Source organism: Coccomyxa subellipsoidea (assembly GCF_000258705.1).
Source record: "Coccomyxa subellipsoidea C-169, whole genome shotgun sequence".
Lineage (NCBI taxonomy): Eukaryota > Viridiplantae > Chlorophyta > Trebouxiophyceae > Coccomyxaceae > Coccomyxa > Coccomyxa subellipsoidea.
Genome location: NW_005178021.1, coordinates 675111 through 689133, shown reverse-complemented (window position 1 = coordinate 689133; position 14023 = coordinate 675111). Strand labels below are relative to the sequence as shown.

The following is a 14023-nucleotide window of genomic DNA, read 5'->3' as shown; positions in this document are numbered from 1 at the left end:
CTTCAGAGATGAAACAAAGTGGTTCTCTGATACCTATCTTGATCTCCAGGTCCGGGTCGAGCCATATGCTGCTTATAAGAGCTGCTCTTAGGCGGTCCCGCCACAACTCTTTTAGGACTGTTCTGTGGGTTCCCTGTAAGTTGCTGCATATTATCCCCTGGCCTCCTCCATCACCATCACCAGGCATCACCAGCACCTCTGCCCTCTACATCTCTCCCATCACCAGCATCTGCTCGTGGCTCGGAGTTCTGCATTTGCTCATGGGGATTGCCTTCCTACATGGCTGATCGCCTTTCCACTCCTTGCAGGTAGTGTTTGGTGTCTGCCTGCTCTCCTGTTCTTTGCCTTGCCTTGACTCACTGTGTGTTCCTCTTCATACCGAGCCAGGCATCATTATCCATTTGTCACTGTGATGTTGTTTGCCTTTTGTGTCCAATCTGTCTGCATGTGTCTGATCTGTAACAGGATTGCGTCTGTGTAGGCTCTCCTCTATCTCATTTACGTGTAAAACATTTTATACTTCCCCCAAATGCATGGGAAGGGGGAGGGAAATTACTGTAAGAAACAAAGGTGCATGCAGACAAAGGTTACTTTGCAGGGAAAAGGTGACATTACGTCCTAGAGTCCTTGCAAAAGACTCCCGCACACTGACCAGGCTATTGCTACCTAGGAGGGCACAGTGGCACTGCCAGTCTCAGACTGCGCAGTATGCATTATAGCAGTGTAGAGCATCCCGACTGAATCTTACACACGGTCTGCCAGTAGCATCGATTGCCTCTACCCTGCCAACGCATGCCATGCATATGCCAACCATTGTGAATCATGGAGCTTTCAAAAGCCATAAGCGGAAAGCCGCACATGGAGAAAGAGCAGACCTAAGAGTCTCAGCTCATGTGTGCGGCACATCTAAAGTCCACTGCTGCAACTTGAGCAGAGTAGCCTCTAGTAGCAGTTGCTGCTCGGGTGTCCCATTCCTCTGTTTCTTGGAAGACAGCACCTGCGTGGCACGATTATTTCTGAGTATAACGCAATGTTGTTCATGCTGTCGAAAATATACCAAGCTGAGAAGGGCAGATGCAACATCACGAACTCATTGCCCTTGGGCGGGATTCGAAGCATTCTTGGGTGCTTCATGAAAGCAACAGTATTGCATCAATGATGACAACTCACTTGCATGGCGATGCGTGCCACCTCAGAGGGGCTCAGGTCCTTCTTCAAGAAAAACTGTGCCGGCATCTCAAAGCCCAAGGCTCTCATGAAGGCCGCGACGTCGTGATTGCCTGCGTAGCGGAAGTAGGCCGCCCTCACCTGCAAGCAACACGCAAATGCTCCATCAGCTACAAGGCTCTTGTTCGCCACCATGCAGGTTGCACATGATTTGAGGAACATCCATCAGGGTTCAAGACAGCAAGACATGCAGGTTGCATGGGGGTCAGCATTGATTGGACCTTGTGACAGCAGTGCTTGCAACTCCATGGCCTCCATGACGCTTGATCATGTCATGCAGATCCTAGAAAGCATGCTCAGCATAGAATGTCTCACCCGGTCCTCAGCGTCCTTGCGCTGTATCTCTCGGCGGTGCGCGGCCTCGGCGCGCGCCCGGGCGGTGGCTGCCTCGCTAGCAGCGTTACTCCCCAGGGCCACAGAGTGCTGCACCTCAACATCCCCCTCACGGCTGCGGCGCCGCTTGAAAGCTTCAATTTTTTGTTGCAGCTGAGCTCGGCTCAGCTCCGCCTCGCGCCGCCGCCGGATTGCCTCGTCAAACGGCCCTGCAAGAGTGCCACACCATGCTAAGCTGGTGCGCCAACCGCTAAGAAATGAGGCTGGCCTCCCAAATTGACCACCTCACAAGGAAGGCCTCAACGTCCATAGCAATGCTGCTACAGACAGCTAGCACCAGCACTGCAGCGCTGCAGATATCCTGTGATCAAAGCATAAAATAGGAGAGCACTCGACAGCATCCACGGCAGCGCACCGTCCTCGACGGCAGCGCTACGGTCAGCGGGCTCGGGGGTGGTCGGCGGCGCAGGCTGCCCGGCTTGGGCAGGCCGGGCAGCGGGGGGCGCGCCCCCCGCGCTCTGTGCAGCCTGGCTGTTGCGCGAGTGCAGCCGCTGCAGCGCGAGCGCTTTGCTCTTGCTGTACGCATTCTCTGCGCTCTTCTTCGCGCTCTCATAAGCCTCCAGCTGCGCAGCAGCAAGAACTCTACATGTCATGCCATGCCAGACGATACATCATGCATGATGCATGCATGACCAGGGAAAGATGTGCACATCACACTCTTTCAGTCCTCGGTAATATACACTTCCTCCCAAGCATCCTAAATTATCAAATGGCTTCAATGAGCGACAATGAGATACACCAGCTAAGTACAATTTGAACAGCACAGGCAGGCCGGCATCCAGTCTGGCACATGTGGCAATGCCATGCATGCTGCCTGGGATTGACAGGCGCTGGCTCCCTAAGCACAGGGTTTCGGAATGTCCACTCATAAGGGTAGGACAGAGGAGGCAGAGCAAATGACTGACCTCTGTGCTGGCGCGGCGGCTGAGCTCCACCCGCTGCTGTGCGCGCATGGCTTGCCGCCTGCCCACCGCCAGCAGCTGCACAATGCCACGGTACATCATGTAAGGCCTCAAGCACATCACATTCGATGCAGAGCAACTTGGAAACGAGTGGATTAATCAAGTAGCCCTCGGCTTTTATGTCTCATCCACATCACATCTGATACAGGATACCCAATCAAGCTTCATCAAGAACAAACCGAGGCATGATTGATCTGGAGCATTCCGGCTGAGTTTGACAAGGTGTGTTGTGTCACCGTGGGAAACGTCTGCAGTCTCAAAAGGTTCTTTGGCCTGGAGAAATTCAGGTTGACAGTCAGGAGTTCAGAAGAGTGAGCTTACCTCTTCGGTGGCCTCCCTATGCCGCCGCTGCACCTCCTCCTGGCTCCAGTGGCCCAGTGGCAGGCGCGCCAGGGGGCCGGCGTGGGGAGTGCCCTCTGCCCCGAACGCAGCATCAAAAACGTCGTTGTGGGATGACGTAAGCGCCACGTCAATGAGCCGGCTAGTAAGCTCGGCATTTCCTTCCAACACCTGCACAACAGAGCACCTCTATCACGACCAAAGCGTCCATGAGTAAAATTCCATTTTGCTGCGCGCTTGTTGCATTCAAAATGACAGGCACAGAAGTATTTGCTCGCTGTGCAGAATGTTACAGAGTGGCATCCCTGCAACACCTCTTGGAACTGGGAACGCAAAGCTCTTCCATGAGCCGGAAAAGATTGCTGATGGCGCACCTTCTTGACCGTCTGGTTCAGTCGCTGGTTCTCCTCCAACAATTGCTTGTTCTCCACGGTCAAGTCCTTGACCAGCTTCGCCATCCGGTCATTCAGACGCGCGTTCTCAGCGGTCAGGTGGGCATTCGTGTTGGTCAAGTCCGCCACAGTGCTTGCCCTGCATGGGAGCAGTCCCCACATGCATCAGATTCACCGCTGCTTTGAGCATCTCAAGTCACACATACCACTGCCATTTGGATCCTTGCAAACCAGTAAACTTGAATGCACTACGATGCTGTGCCTTGGGATACCACTGATGTCCAGGATGCAAACAAGCCAACATCAAGACAACTTGGCAGATCTAAATTCCATTCTTTGACGCTGCTACTCCCATGACATGACCCCATCTTTGCAGCCGTTCTGACAAAGGGGACAAGGGAAAAGGAAAATGGCTAGAGCGACTCACTGCTCGGCGAGGCGCTTGTTATCTGCCACGAGGCGCGCATTCTCCGAGGCGAGGCGGCCATTTTCGGAGGCCAAGAGATCCGCCTCGCTGCCCAAGCTGCCCCCCTTGGGCGTCCCTAGAAGACCTGTATTGCTGCGGGAGGACGTCTGGGAGTGTGGTGAGTCACCGGCCTGCCACTCCTCGCCTTCAGATAGCGGCACCGGCAGCACGGTCCTGCTGGGAGTCCTGCACATTGCAGACCAGTACTTGTATAGCCTCTTGCCCAACTGGGACCTCTCAACAGCATGCGCTGGCCGGTGGGCATGCGGACAAGGACTGGTGAATCCCATGCATGTGCCTGCGAAGAAGCTCCAGGCAGGATGAGTCCTGCCACGATGGTGACCACAACCATCTGGTAAAGACACAGGCGCATTGTGTAGTGGAAATGAGCAGAAGAAAAAATGTCTGCAGCAAAGACGCATCGCATGACATGCAGCAACCATTGGTATTGGCGATCAAAGCTGATGCAAGCACCTTCGGAAGCTGAACAGGGCTCTGCGAGTCTTCCTGGAGGCTTCCTGCACAGCCTCTGTCCCATTGCCGCTCATGCGCGCAATCATGCCCTCACTCTCCTCGATGAGACGAGTGTTCTTCTTCGCCAACTCAGCGTTCTCGGCTGCCATCTGTGGACATGCAAGCACTGCATTTTCACATGTATTGATCCAGATAGACCTTAGAGGTTTATGTGATGCTAGAATGCTAGAATCCATCAGGCGTGCATGCATGCACTGCAATACATAAAAATGAAATGGAATGGGGGCACGACAAACACACGAGCCAACAAGTGAGGGAAGATGATCAGTCATATTGATGCAAGTGATGGGACATCTTGGCTACTGGAAACATCTGGCACTCATAGAAAGTCGATGTGCAGGACAGGGCAGGGACCGTTGTTGAGGGTGTGGCATACCTGTGACTTCCCACTGCGTAGGCGATCCATGTTGGTAAGTAGATCCTGCAGAGCGCTCTGGTCTGCGCCCTTGGCTGCAGCCGCGAGGCAGGCCGACAGCCGCGCGTTCTCCTGCTCCAATTTCCCACTGTCCTGCAAAGGCACCCACATGTCACTTGTTACTCTCCTGCATAGAGGATAGCAATCTCATTGGAAACAAGAGGTGAACAGCTCGCTGTCACAACTATACCATAGAAGCGCAGGCACAGACTAGTGCATCTTTGTCAAAATACAAAATCTGACTGCTGTCCCGTCTGGCTGATCCTGTCACTATCAGAGCCTACAAAATCCCTTTAACAGAGACGCTACCCGCCCAAAAGGGGACGATCATCAAGTGGATCATCATCAAGTGGAAAATCAATCCACACTGGACAGAAAACAAGACGTTCTGGGTGATCTGGCTAATACATGCTCAGCAACTCCACAAGATTTTGAGGAGCATGGCTTCAGCGGGCAGTTCACCTCTGTGAGATGGCTGACGAGCCGCAGATTGTCATCATTGATCTCAGCGGCTCGCATCTCCATCACCGCGCTGAGCTGCCGATGCAGCCGCTCGTTCTCCGACGCCAGGTCAACTTCTGACGGCCTGCACAGGAAGTGGACACTCCCTTAATATTGGAATTTGAATCGCAATTCAAATCTGAATCCTCATCAGGCAGCGGGCACCTGTATATCATAATGCCTTTCCACTGCAGCGGTTGTAGATGCCTCTTTCACTCTATCTTCAGGCAAAAGACATTCTAGCACGACTCTTGACACCTGGACCAGGCCCAATCAAGTGCGCACAAGTGAGCCATACCAACCTGATAATCTTACTGCAACCCCTTTATGATGTGTTCAGCTTCATGACACCCCCCCATCAAAGCAGCGTATGTTCAGAGGCAGCAACTTGCACGCATGCTGACTAATGCATCACGCAAGCGGCTTCCCTCAGTCAATGGCCTGCACACGTAGGGTTGGGAATGTAGGCGCTCATAGCGGCCGCGAGGCCATTCGATCAGGAAGTGCTACTGATCCAACACACTGCACATCTACTTAAGAGACCCTGAACACTTCCGGGATGTATGAAATTGATCCAACTTGATGAGACCTAGTAAGGCCAATCGGCTTTTGGACGGATGGCCAAAGAGCAAAGGTGCAGCGAGAGGGAACGGCCACGCACGCCCAGGAGCCGGTGGGCGGCCGCGCGCGCAGAGCAGTGTTCTCGGTTGCCAGCGCCTGATTGCGCTCTTGCAACTCCTCCAACAACACCCAAAGCTCCCGGTCCACCGCCTCTCCATTCTCCACGCGCACTGCACACCCCACCAGCGCATTTGAATTTTCCACCTTGTTTTACTTGTCAGGTGCTGTCCAGGCAGCGCCAGCTTGCATGGGTGTCCACCCGGCTAGAACATGCAGCTGACACCACGCTTCACCTTTTTCAAATTTTCGTCTTATTGCCACATCAGAAATCAAGTGAACAGGCACAGGTTGGCCTCACACAGCGCAGCACCACTCTCACACAATATAGTACATACCTGATAGCAACTGCATCCTGAGCGGAAGCGGCAGGCAAGTTGTGCAGTGAGTCTTGCATGGTGCATTTACCAGGGAAGCATGCAGGGTTGCTGACCTGGCACGGGCACTGTAGTGATGCCGCCGCGCGCATGCTGCACGATGACCAGCTCAGCCTCCAGCCGCGCATTTTCCTCTGCCAGTAGCTTGTTGTCACTCTTCAGCTGCACGAAATTTTCTAGCAGCTTGCGGTGGCCCCGGGGAGTCCCTGCTGGCAACAGTATTCCTTCAACACCGTGCACCTCCCTTCCAGAACCAACAACAAGAGATGATGCTGGCGCATTGCAGGATCACAAAAGTCCCATGACTTCTGCCAATTAAAGATCTCGAATTAGAACAACAAATTCTGTTGAAGCAATCATGGGTACGTACAAGCTGAGAGAGCACAGATTCTCTCAGGCATGCGCACACCAGAATTGAGGCCGCCACTTGCAGTGGAGGTAAGGGTGTCCACGTAGGACAGCAGGCGGTCATTGTCGCTTTGTAGAGTGGCATTTTCCGCCTTCAACTGCTCCAGCAATTCGCCGGCAGCCGCCACTGCCGGAGCCGTACCGCTCAGTCGCATGATCTTCGCCTGCATGGTCAACATGTACAATGTGAACCGTCTGCTCTCCTCCCTTCTACACACTCCTTTCTTGAGAATGCATTAGTGGTGTCTTTCCACTCTGCAGACATCCTGGATAATGCTCTGCAGCGTCTTGTGTTTGCTGTTCAGCTTCATGCATCTACCAAGGCGCAGAAGCCTGATGCAGCTTGGGTGCAATGACAAGCCCCTGCGTGCTTGCCCAACGGCGCACACTCTGCAAGAAACCACACGCTATTCCGTCATCCTCACAAGGTACTTCAAAAGATTATATGCGCATTAGTCACCTGCAGCCGGGCGTTCTCGGCAACGGCGGCTGCGTGCGCCTCCTCGAGTTCCCTCCCGCGCTCATCAGCGGCCCGGCGCCCGGCGCTGCCCGGCCGGGCAGCCCCCTGGGCAGCGTCCAGCTCAGCGACGCGCGCGGTCAGTTCCCGGTTCTGCTCTCCCAGGCTGCGCACCAACGCCGCCTCCGGTGCTGCGGCAGCCGCGGCCGACCGGGCACGCGCGAGCGCCGTCGCCTGCTCTGCGCTGTTCTCCTTCATGTCCTGCAGCTGTGCGTCAAGCTCCACGATCTGCGCATGCAGGGCCATCCTGATCATTCCCTGCCTCGGGTCCCTGACTGCTTCTTCCCAACGTTTGACAGAGGAGAATCGTGCAGCTGGGCAGCAGACATGGACAGCATGAGGCCCACATTTTCACATGGAGGGCTTGGGTATTGAGCAGAGGAGGCGAGAAGTGCGTGCTGCCTCGCAAGCAATACATGGAGATAGAGGGATTTCAGGTGAAGGTATGCAGATGATGCTTACCTTGTCCTGGAGCTGCTTCTTAGCTGCCTCCATGTCGTCCGCCTGTGCCTGGCTCTTGCCTCGCAGCTTCCCCTCTCGCAGCTCCTCATTCTCTGCTGACAGTGCGTGCACCTGCCACACCCACCATTTCCTTATAGGCCATTGCTCAGACACGCACCCCGCCAAGGAGGCATTATGCAAATGTTGTGGTAAACGGCACTTGTGCATGCATGCAGGCAACTTTGCAGCGCACCTGCCGCTCCAGAGAGATCACCATGTCTGCAGGCTGTAGCTCCTTCACCTTGTCTTCTAGCTGAGTGTTCTCCTCCTGGAGTGCATCCACCTGTGTGAGCGACATGGGCATCAGATACTCTCCTAATCCCTTTGATTTGATATAGCACGAAACAGTTGCAAGGCGCATCAGATGTGTTCTGGCAGGAAACAATTGGCAGCAAGAGCAGTCTGGGGTTCACCTTGGTCTGCAGCTGGGCAGTCGCCGAGTACAGGTCGTCCTGCATCTGCTTGATGGCTGCCCTGAGGTGGGCAGCCTCTTCGTCGGCCTTCTTGGCCTTCTCCTGGGTGGACGCCAGCTGCCCCTGCAGCCGAGCCACTGCCTCTGCATGCTCCACCGCATCCTTCCCCTGATCCTTGCTCTGATCATACCCCCACAGAAGCATCACTTACATTCCTTCTCCACAACCACTGGCCACGCTAGACCAACAATGCTCGCAAATAACATGTCATTCGCAGCACTGCTTTCTCTTCCATCCGTGCATGCAACTACTCTTCCAAGCCCTGCAAGAATTGAACTCCTGCAGCTGTCCCCATTCCCTCGTGGGCAGTGATGAGTCATTTGAACAGCTAACAGCGCGGGCAGCATGGCAGCAGGTGTGCGCACCTGCAGGGTGCAGGTCTCTGGCGCCGGGTTTGGCAGCAGGGGCACAGCCGAGCGCTCAAGGCCGCTGACAGGGCAGTAGGAGGAGCGAGGGCGGCTGCGAAGCTCCCCCAGCAGCTGCGCGGAGTCTGCTGAGATCGAATATACGGCAGCTTCCCCCTTGCCACTCTCGCTGTCCTGCGCTGCGTTCAAAAGCGCCCCATTCACCCTCTCCAGCTCCAGCAGGGCCTCCTCCAACCGCTTTTTCTCCTGCAGCAATGTGCATGGCTCCTCTGTCAAATCAAATCCATACCCTTTGCTTTCAGGCTTATGCCCTGTACCGCTTGAAGCCTCCCTCTTGCAATCTAACCCCTTGCACAGCTTGTCAGTCGATGCCTGAGAAAGCCACATCATTTCCTCTGATGTGAATGGACTGCACCAGGCTTGGCTTATGCTATCCTGGATCCTCCACCGGCATGCTTGCCGAGCCCCTTATTGGGGGGTTGCAGTGCGCCAAATGCTGAGAGGATCGGATGGGATTCTGAAATTGGGTCAGACACAGCGATGTAAGGGCGCACCCTCTGGTGTTTGGCTTTCTCCATGACCATCTGCTGGTTAACGCCTGCCAGGGACTTGGTCATATTTTCGAGCTGCTCGTAGCGGTGCCAGATGTTCCCCTGGCGTTGGGGATCGTTGGGTGGCGCCTTCGGGAGGGTCTCCCCATTCTGCATGACAACAGCACTCTTCACACCTCCCACTCCGATCCTCTGTAAAAGTGCACACAGGGACTGCCATCTGCAGATTCGAGGCACATGCTGCTACTGCAGTGTCTCAGTCAATTCCAAGGCACGTCAAGAACGTCATATCCAGCACAGAGCGCAAACGGCATGGGCATGCATTGCCATGTCCAGCAGCCAATCCAAGTTCGGCCCCTCGTGCCAGTGCATGTACAGCAGCCACCTTCCCATTTCAGGGGTTGTTTAGCAGAGAGGGGAGACGTACTGTGAGCTTTCGCACAGGTTGCCGGCGCCGAGTAAGATTTGGGAGACCTTTGGGGGGCTGACCCCTCTGTGTGGCTTGTAACTTCCATGACTGAGCAAATCCAGTCAGGAAAGCTACTTCCAATGCTCTTTCCAATGCTGGAAAGAGGGCAGGGGATACCGCTGCAACTAGGAAGTCCATCCTCCCCCAAGATACGCAATTCGACTGGGCTAAATATACATGGGCCCTTTCCCTGCCAACCAAGAACTTGTCTGGTAAAACTTGAGATGAGTGCAAGTTCAGGTGCTCACCGTCATTTCTTCTTAACAATTTCACTCTAGTAAAAAATACAAAAACACTGCAGATCAGCGGTTACGTGCAATATTGCGTTCTCCAAGGTATCTGTGAAACGCCACACCACAGCAATAGCTCAACATGATGCAAAGTGGCGTGATCACCTTTCGGTATGCTGTGAAATGAGTCTGGATCTGTCTTTTAGATGTCCTAGATCCGGTCACACGACGCCCGAGCAACAAGTGTTATACTTCGCAACGCATGGAACTCCCTGTAAACATTACAAAAGTGGAAAAACAATGACGATACACGCACCCCACGGCCTTTGTGAGCTCTGGGGCTTCAGGGCTTCACAAGTGTCCTCGACGGCACGTGAAAGCACGTGATTCCTTGACACGATTGCAGGAAGACTCTGCCTCTGAGAACGAATTTGACATATGAGAGATAATTTTGTGCTCATTCAATGACTTCTACAGACGCGATCGAAGCCTCCGATGGGCTGGAAGGCTCCTTTACAAAAGTCCTGCTCACAGTCCAAACGTTAGAAGAAGAGCTGGCTGGCACCAAGGAGAGCGCCAAGAGAGCCATTTCAGAGCGAGATGCATCCCAAAATAAAGCCAAAAGGCTTGAGAGTGAGCTTGCAGGCTGCAGATCCGAGATGCAAAAGGCGGTCTCGGACCTGCAGAATCACATGCAACATTGGACTGCTCAGGTAGTAGCCATGTCCTCTATAATCGATGGCAAAAGAGTCATTTGTACACGCATGAATTTCTTAGATCATCAGTCATGTGTGTGAGCTTGAGGCCGCGTCAGGTCTGTCAAGGCCAGCGTCAGTCCAATCCACCGCGCTTACGTGCAAAAGTTTAGCCGAGCACCCTATGAGTTAAACGACTGGCGATCTGAACGAACTATCAAGATATTGATCAATTATTTGTGACAAGAAGGCCAAGGCAGATGAAAGTGAGAAAGTGGAGAGCAGCAAGCGGGCTGCTGCGCTTGCTTTGCAGCTGGAAAGCCTGAGATCCACCCGTGACAAGAATTATCAAGCACTGAAGGTGGGCACCCAGTAATCACATACGTCAAATGCACTTTTTCTAAGCAGCATTTCGGTCAAGCACGGAAACATTGGACACAAAGTTCTTCATTTACACACACACACACACAGGAGAAGCACTCCAAGGCGGACTTGGAGATGGAGCTGAAAAGGGACGAGTGCGACAGGATGCAGAAGCAGCTGAAGTCATACGCAGGACTTCTGAGTGCGCTGGAGACAGAGCTCGTGAAGACACGCCAAGCCTTTGCAGATGCAAAGGCCTTGGTCTCAGAGAACTGCAGGCTTGGTGAGGCATGTTTTGAGTCCCTTTACTTGAAACCAAAAGTATTGTCTTTTGCCTCAATTGACAATAGAAGCTTTATGCATGCAGTGTCCAGGCAAGAGGAGAAGCTCCAGAAAGTCATTGTAGCAGAGGATCGCTTCTTGGGTACGGGAAAGACAATGTGCTATGCACCATCATTGGCTGAGTTCAACAGTACTTTGAACGTCTGTACTTCATATTCTGTGCAAGTATAAGGCTCTGTGTACAGGCAAGATCAACAGGCAGGCTGCTGGATTCAAAACGCTGAGAGCAAGGCTTCAAGAGAAGGAACAAGCCCTCAAGGAGCTCGCAGCTGCGCATGACACAGCAGCAAGGCAGCTTGCATCCAGGTGCAGTGCATCTTCTGTGATGTGCAGCACATCGATTCGAGTGTGACGAGCCTATGCCTGACTGGATTTCTGTGGCGCAGCAAGAATGAGGCTGCAGATTTGAGGAGGACTGTGGAATTGCTCGGTGCAAGTGAAAAGGAGCAGATTGCAGCAAAGAACACCCTCCACCGCAGCCTGCAGGTCAATCACTCACACATGCACCAAATCCCCATTGCTCATGTGTCTTGCCAGCATGGGACCGCTTGAGGCTCTTTGCATCTTCCAAGCAATGCATGCGTCAGCTTTTGGTGATTTTGATGGTCTGATGGGTGGGTGCAGAGGAGCATTGCACTGCTGGCAGAGGCGCACAGTGCATCAGAGCAGCATAGGGCCACACTGGACTCACTACGCCAGAAGCTGCGAGCCCTGGATGCCGAGGCTCTGGGACGGGCCGCCAGCGATGCTGCCACAGTCAAACAGCAGGTTTCAGGCCCCACTCTTATAAGTGTGCAAGGGGACTGACATTGGCATTGAGTATGCTGTCACTCGTGTAGTCCATTTTGTCTTTGCTAAACAAGGCAGCAACCGGACCCCGGTGGCATTATCTTTGCGTTGTGTGAACAGGGGCAGGAGATTGCAGCACTGCAATTTGAGGTGGAGAAACTGCGGGGGCAACTCACTGTTGCTCTTACACCTGAAGGCGAGGTGCCCATCATACGGGAGGCCCCAAAGTTAATGACCACACTTGCAGCCCAGAACGAAGCAGGCAAGCCAATGCCTCCATGGATGGCCAGCAGAGATGCAGAAAAACCCTGCATACAGCAGCCAATCGCTCTTTTGTGAGTCTTGTCTCGGCACATATAATGCTCTGTCATTTGATACCTTGTAATGGTGTTGCAGATTTTGACAGCAACCCGGCCGCCCAGCCAGCAGCAGCTCAGCCTGCTCTACATAGCAAGGGCGAGGAATGCAGACAAGTGTCAGAAGCGCAGATGCACGAGTTGCTCCAGCCCTCGCAGCTGACAGGGCGCAGAGCAATCGATATGGACGAGGACCACAGAGAGGAATCATGCCGTAACAGCGCAGCTCAGTCTGAACTGCGCAGTGCCAACGCAGCTGCAGCCTCAGCTCCAAATGCACCAGCAGCCAAGCCTGACCATGCCAACAAGGACACCATTTACTCCAGCGGCCCAGCTAGCATCTCGCAGACGGTGTGCCTGTCTGTGCTTCAGCAAGCAGCACAGAGCGTGCCCAAGGAGCCGGACTGTCCTTCGAGGCGGGAGGTTCCAGTGTCCACTGCGGACACCCCTGACGAGCTGGAGATAGATGGCGACGAAGAGATGCCTCAGCGGCTGCAGCTGCCGCAGCTTGCGCAGCCATCGATGCATGGTGGGCTGTGGGGGATGGGCTTCAGCAGGGATCAGCTAGCAATGCCCAGTGTCAGCAGCGACAAGGACAAGGGAGGCAGCTCTGTGCCATCGGAGGGTCCCAAAAGGGCTGAGCCATCCCCTCTGGCCGCAGCAGAGACGCCTTCAGCAGGCCTGCCGGCAAAGCGCAGTGTCAGCAGCAGCAAGAAGGAAGGCTCTTTGTCATTGGATGCCGAGGATCTCCCCAATAGGGCTGGGGTATCCTCTTTGGCAGCAGATGCCCCTTCAGCTGGCCTGAAATGTACTGAAGACAGCAAGGTACATGTGAGCGCAGCAGCAGGAGAGCAGAGTGCCATGGGCACAGCAACAGCACATCAGACGGGGGAGGAGCAATCCAGCGCTCCAAGTGGACCCAGAGCCAAGAAGCCTCGCATGTCTGAGACAGAAATGCAGCGCGACACACCCTCTCTTAAGGGTATGTTCCTAACTAAATCAATGACTTGATTGCAGCGTCATATAGATATTTTTAGTCCAGTTTAGACCAGATCTGTGAGCATCGTGATGGCAGTGTGTGCGTCTGTGCTGCTCGAGTGACTGCGTTCCAATCTTGAGGAATCCCAGTTGCGTTGAAAGGTGATCATGTTTGTGCTTGAACAGGCGAGACCAATGGTATCAAGGATAGCTGCAGTCCATGTGACCTCTTTGCCAGCTTTTCATCGCTCCAGGACTTGTCTGACGATGAGGACGCACCGACCAATATGTGAGGAGCTGTCTTCAATCCTGTACAACATGAGCAGCCCCGGTATTGTGACGATCTCATGCATGGGACAACAACCAGATCAGCAGGCATTTGGTGGCATGCAGCGCTCCCATGGGTAGATCTAGAGAGGAGCCTTGGAGGCACACGGATCTGATTGTTATTGGACTGTCAATGCCAGTGGCATTCAGTGAAATATGAACTGGTTTTTGATGCGGGACACAGAGGACGACTGCACATGCGCTGTCAGTCATGGTCACATTTACCCTGATCAACCTGCTTGTGCGCCTGAAATACATCGAGTTTTTGTGCTGTGCACATATGTCACAGCACTGTGACTGAATGTGAACCACTAACGGCCCGTCGGCATACCATGCCGGGCATCCTATGCATGCTCGGTTTGCTTGGGCCGTGCC

At 54.0% G+C, this 14023-nt stretch overlaps 2 protein-coding genes across 2 annotated transcripts; one reads left to right on the top strand and one right to left on the bottom strand.

Moving 5' to 3' along the window:
* Window positions 1-596: 596 nt before the first annotated feature.
* COCSUDRAFT_49186 (hypothetical protein) lies at window positions 597-10115 on the bottom strand. Its single transcript, XM_005643234.1, has 22 exons — window positions 9964-10115; window positions 9527-9758; window positions 9103-9249; window positions 8549-8794; window positions 8124-8303; window positions 7904-7993; window positions 7672-7782; window positions 7153-7437; window positions 6694-6856; window positions 6341-6490; window positions 5891-6020; window positions 5191-5314; window positions 4690-4821; window positions 4254-4402; window positions 3741-3965; window positions 3296-3452; window positions 2904-3092; window positions 2526-2600; window positions 1976-2183; window positions 1543-1769; window positions 1171-1308; window positions 597-997 (listed from the first exon to the last, which is right to left on the bottom strand). The coding sequence occupies exons 2-22, from the start codon at window positions 9704-9706 to the stop codon at window positions 890-892; spliced, it is 3414 nt and encodes a 1137-aa protein (XP_005643291.1). The 5' UTR covers window positions 9707-9758; window positions 9964-10115; the 3' UTR covers window positions 597-889.
* Window positions 10116-10585: 470 nt separating this feature from the next.
* COCSUDRAFT_68181 (hypothetical protein) lies at window positions 10586-13817 on the top strand (the record flags this gene model as incomplete). Its single annotated transcript, XM_005643233.1, has 9 exons — window positions 10586-10612; window positions 10965-11139; window positions 11384-11504; window positions 11585-11684; window positions 11823-11966; window positions 12108-12188; window positions 12384-12460; window positions 12589-13325; window positions 13508-13817. 9 exons carry the CDS (start codon window positions 10586-10588, stop codon window positions 13612-13614), a joined length of 1569 nt encoding a protein of 522 aa, XP_005643290.1. The 3' UTR covers window positions 13615-13817.
* Window positions 13818-14023: the final 206 nt, after the last annotated feature.

Coding starts and splice junctions, on each gene's coding strand:
- COCSUDRAFT_49186 (XM_005643234.1), bottom strand. CDS start 9,706: ATGGACTTCCTAGTTGCAGCGGTATCCCCTGCCCTCTTTCCAGCATTG. Junction 7,438..7,671: donor AGAAGCAGCTCCAGGACAAG/GTAAGCATCATC, acceptor CTGCATGCGCAG/ATCGTGGAGCTTGACGCACA. Junction 5,315..5,890: donor CCGCCCACCGGCTCCTGGGC/GTGCGTGGCCGT, acceptor CTTCCTGTGCAG/GCCGTCAGAAGTTGACCTGG.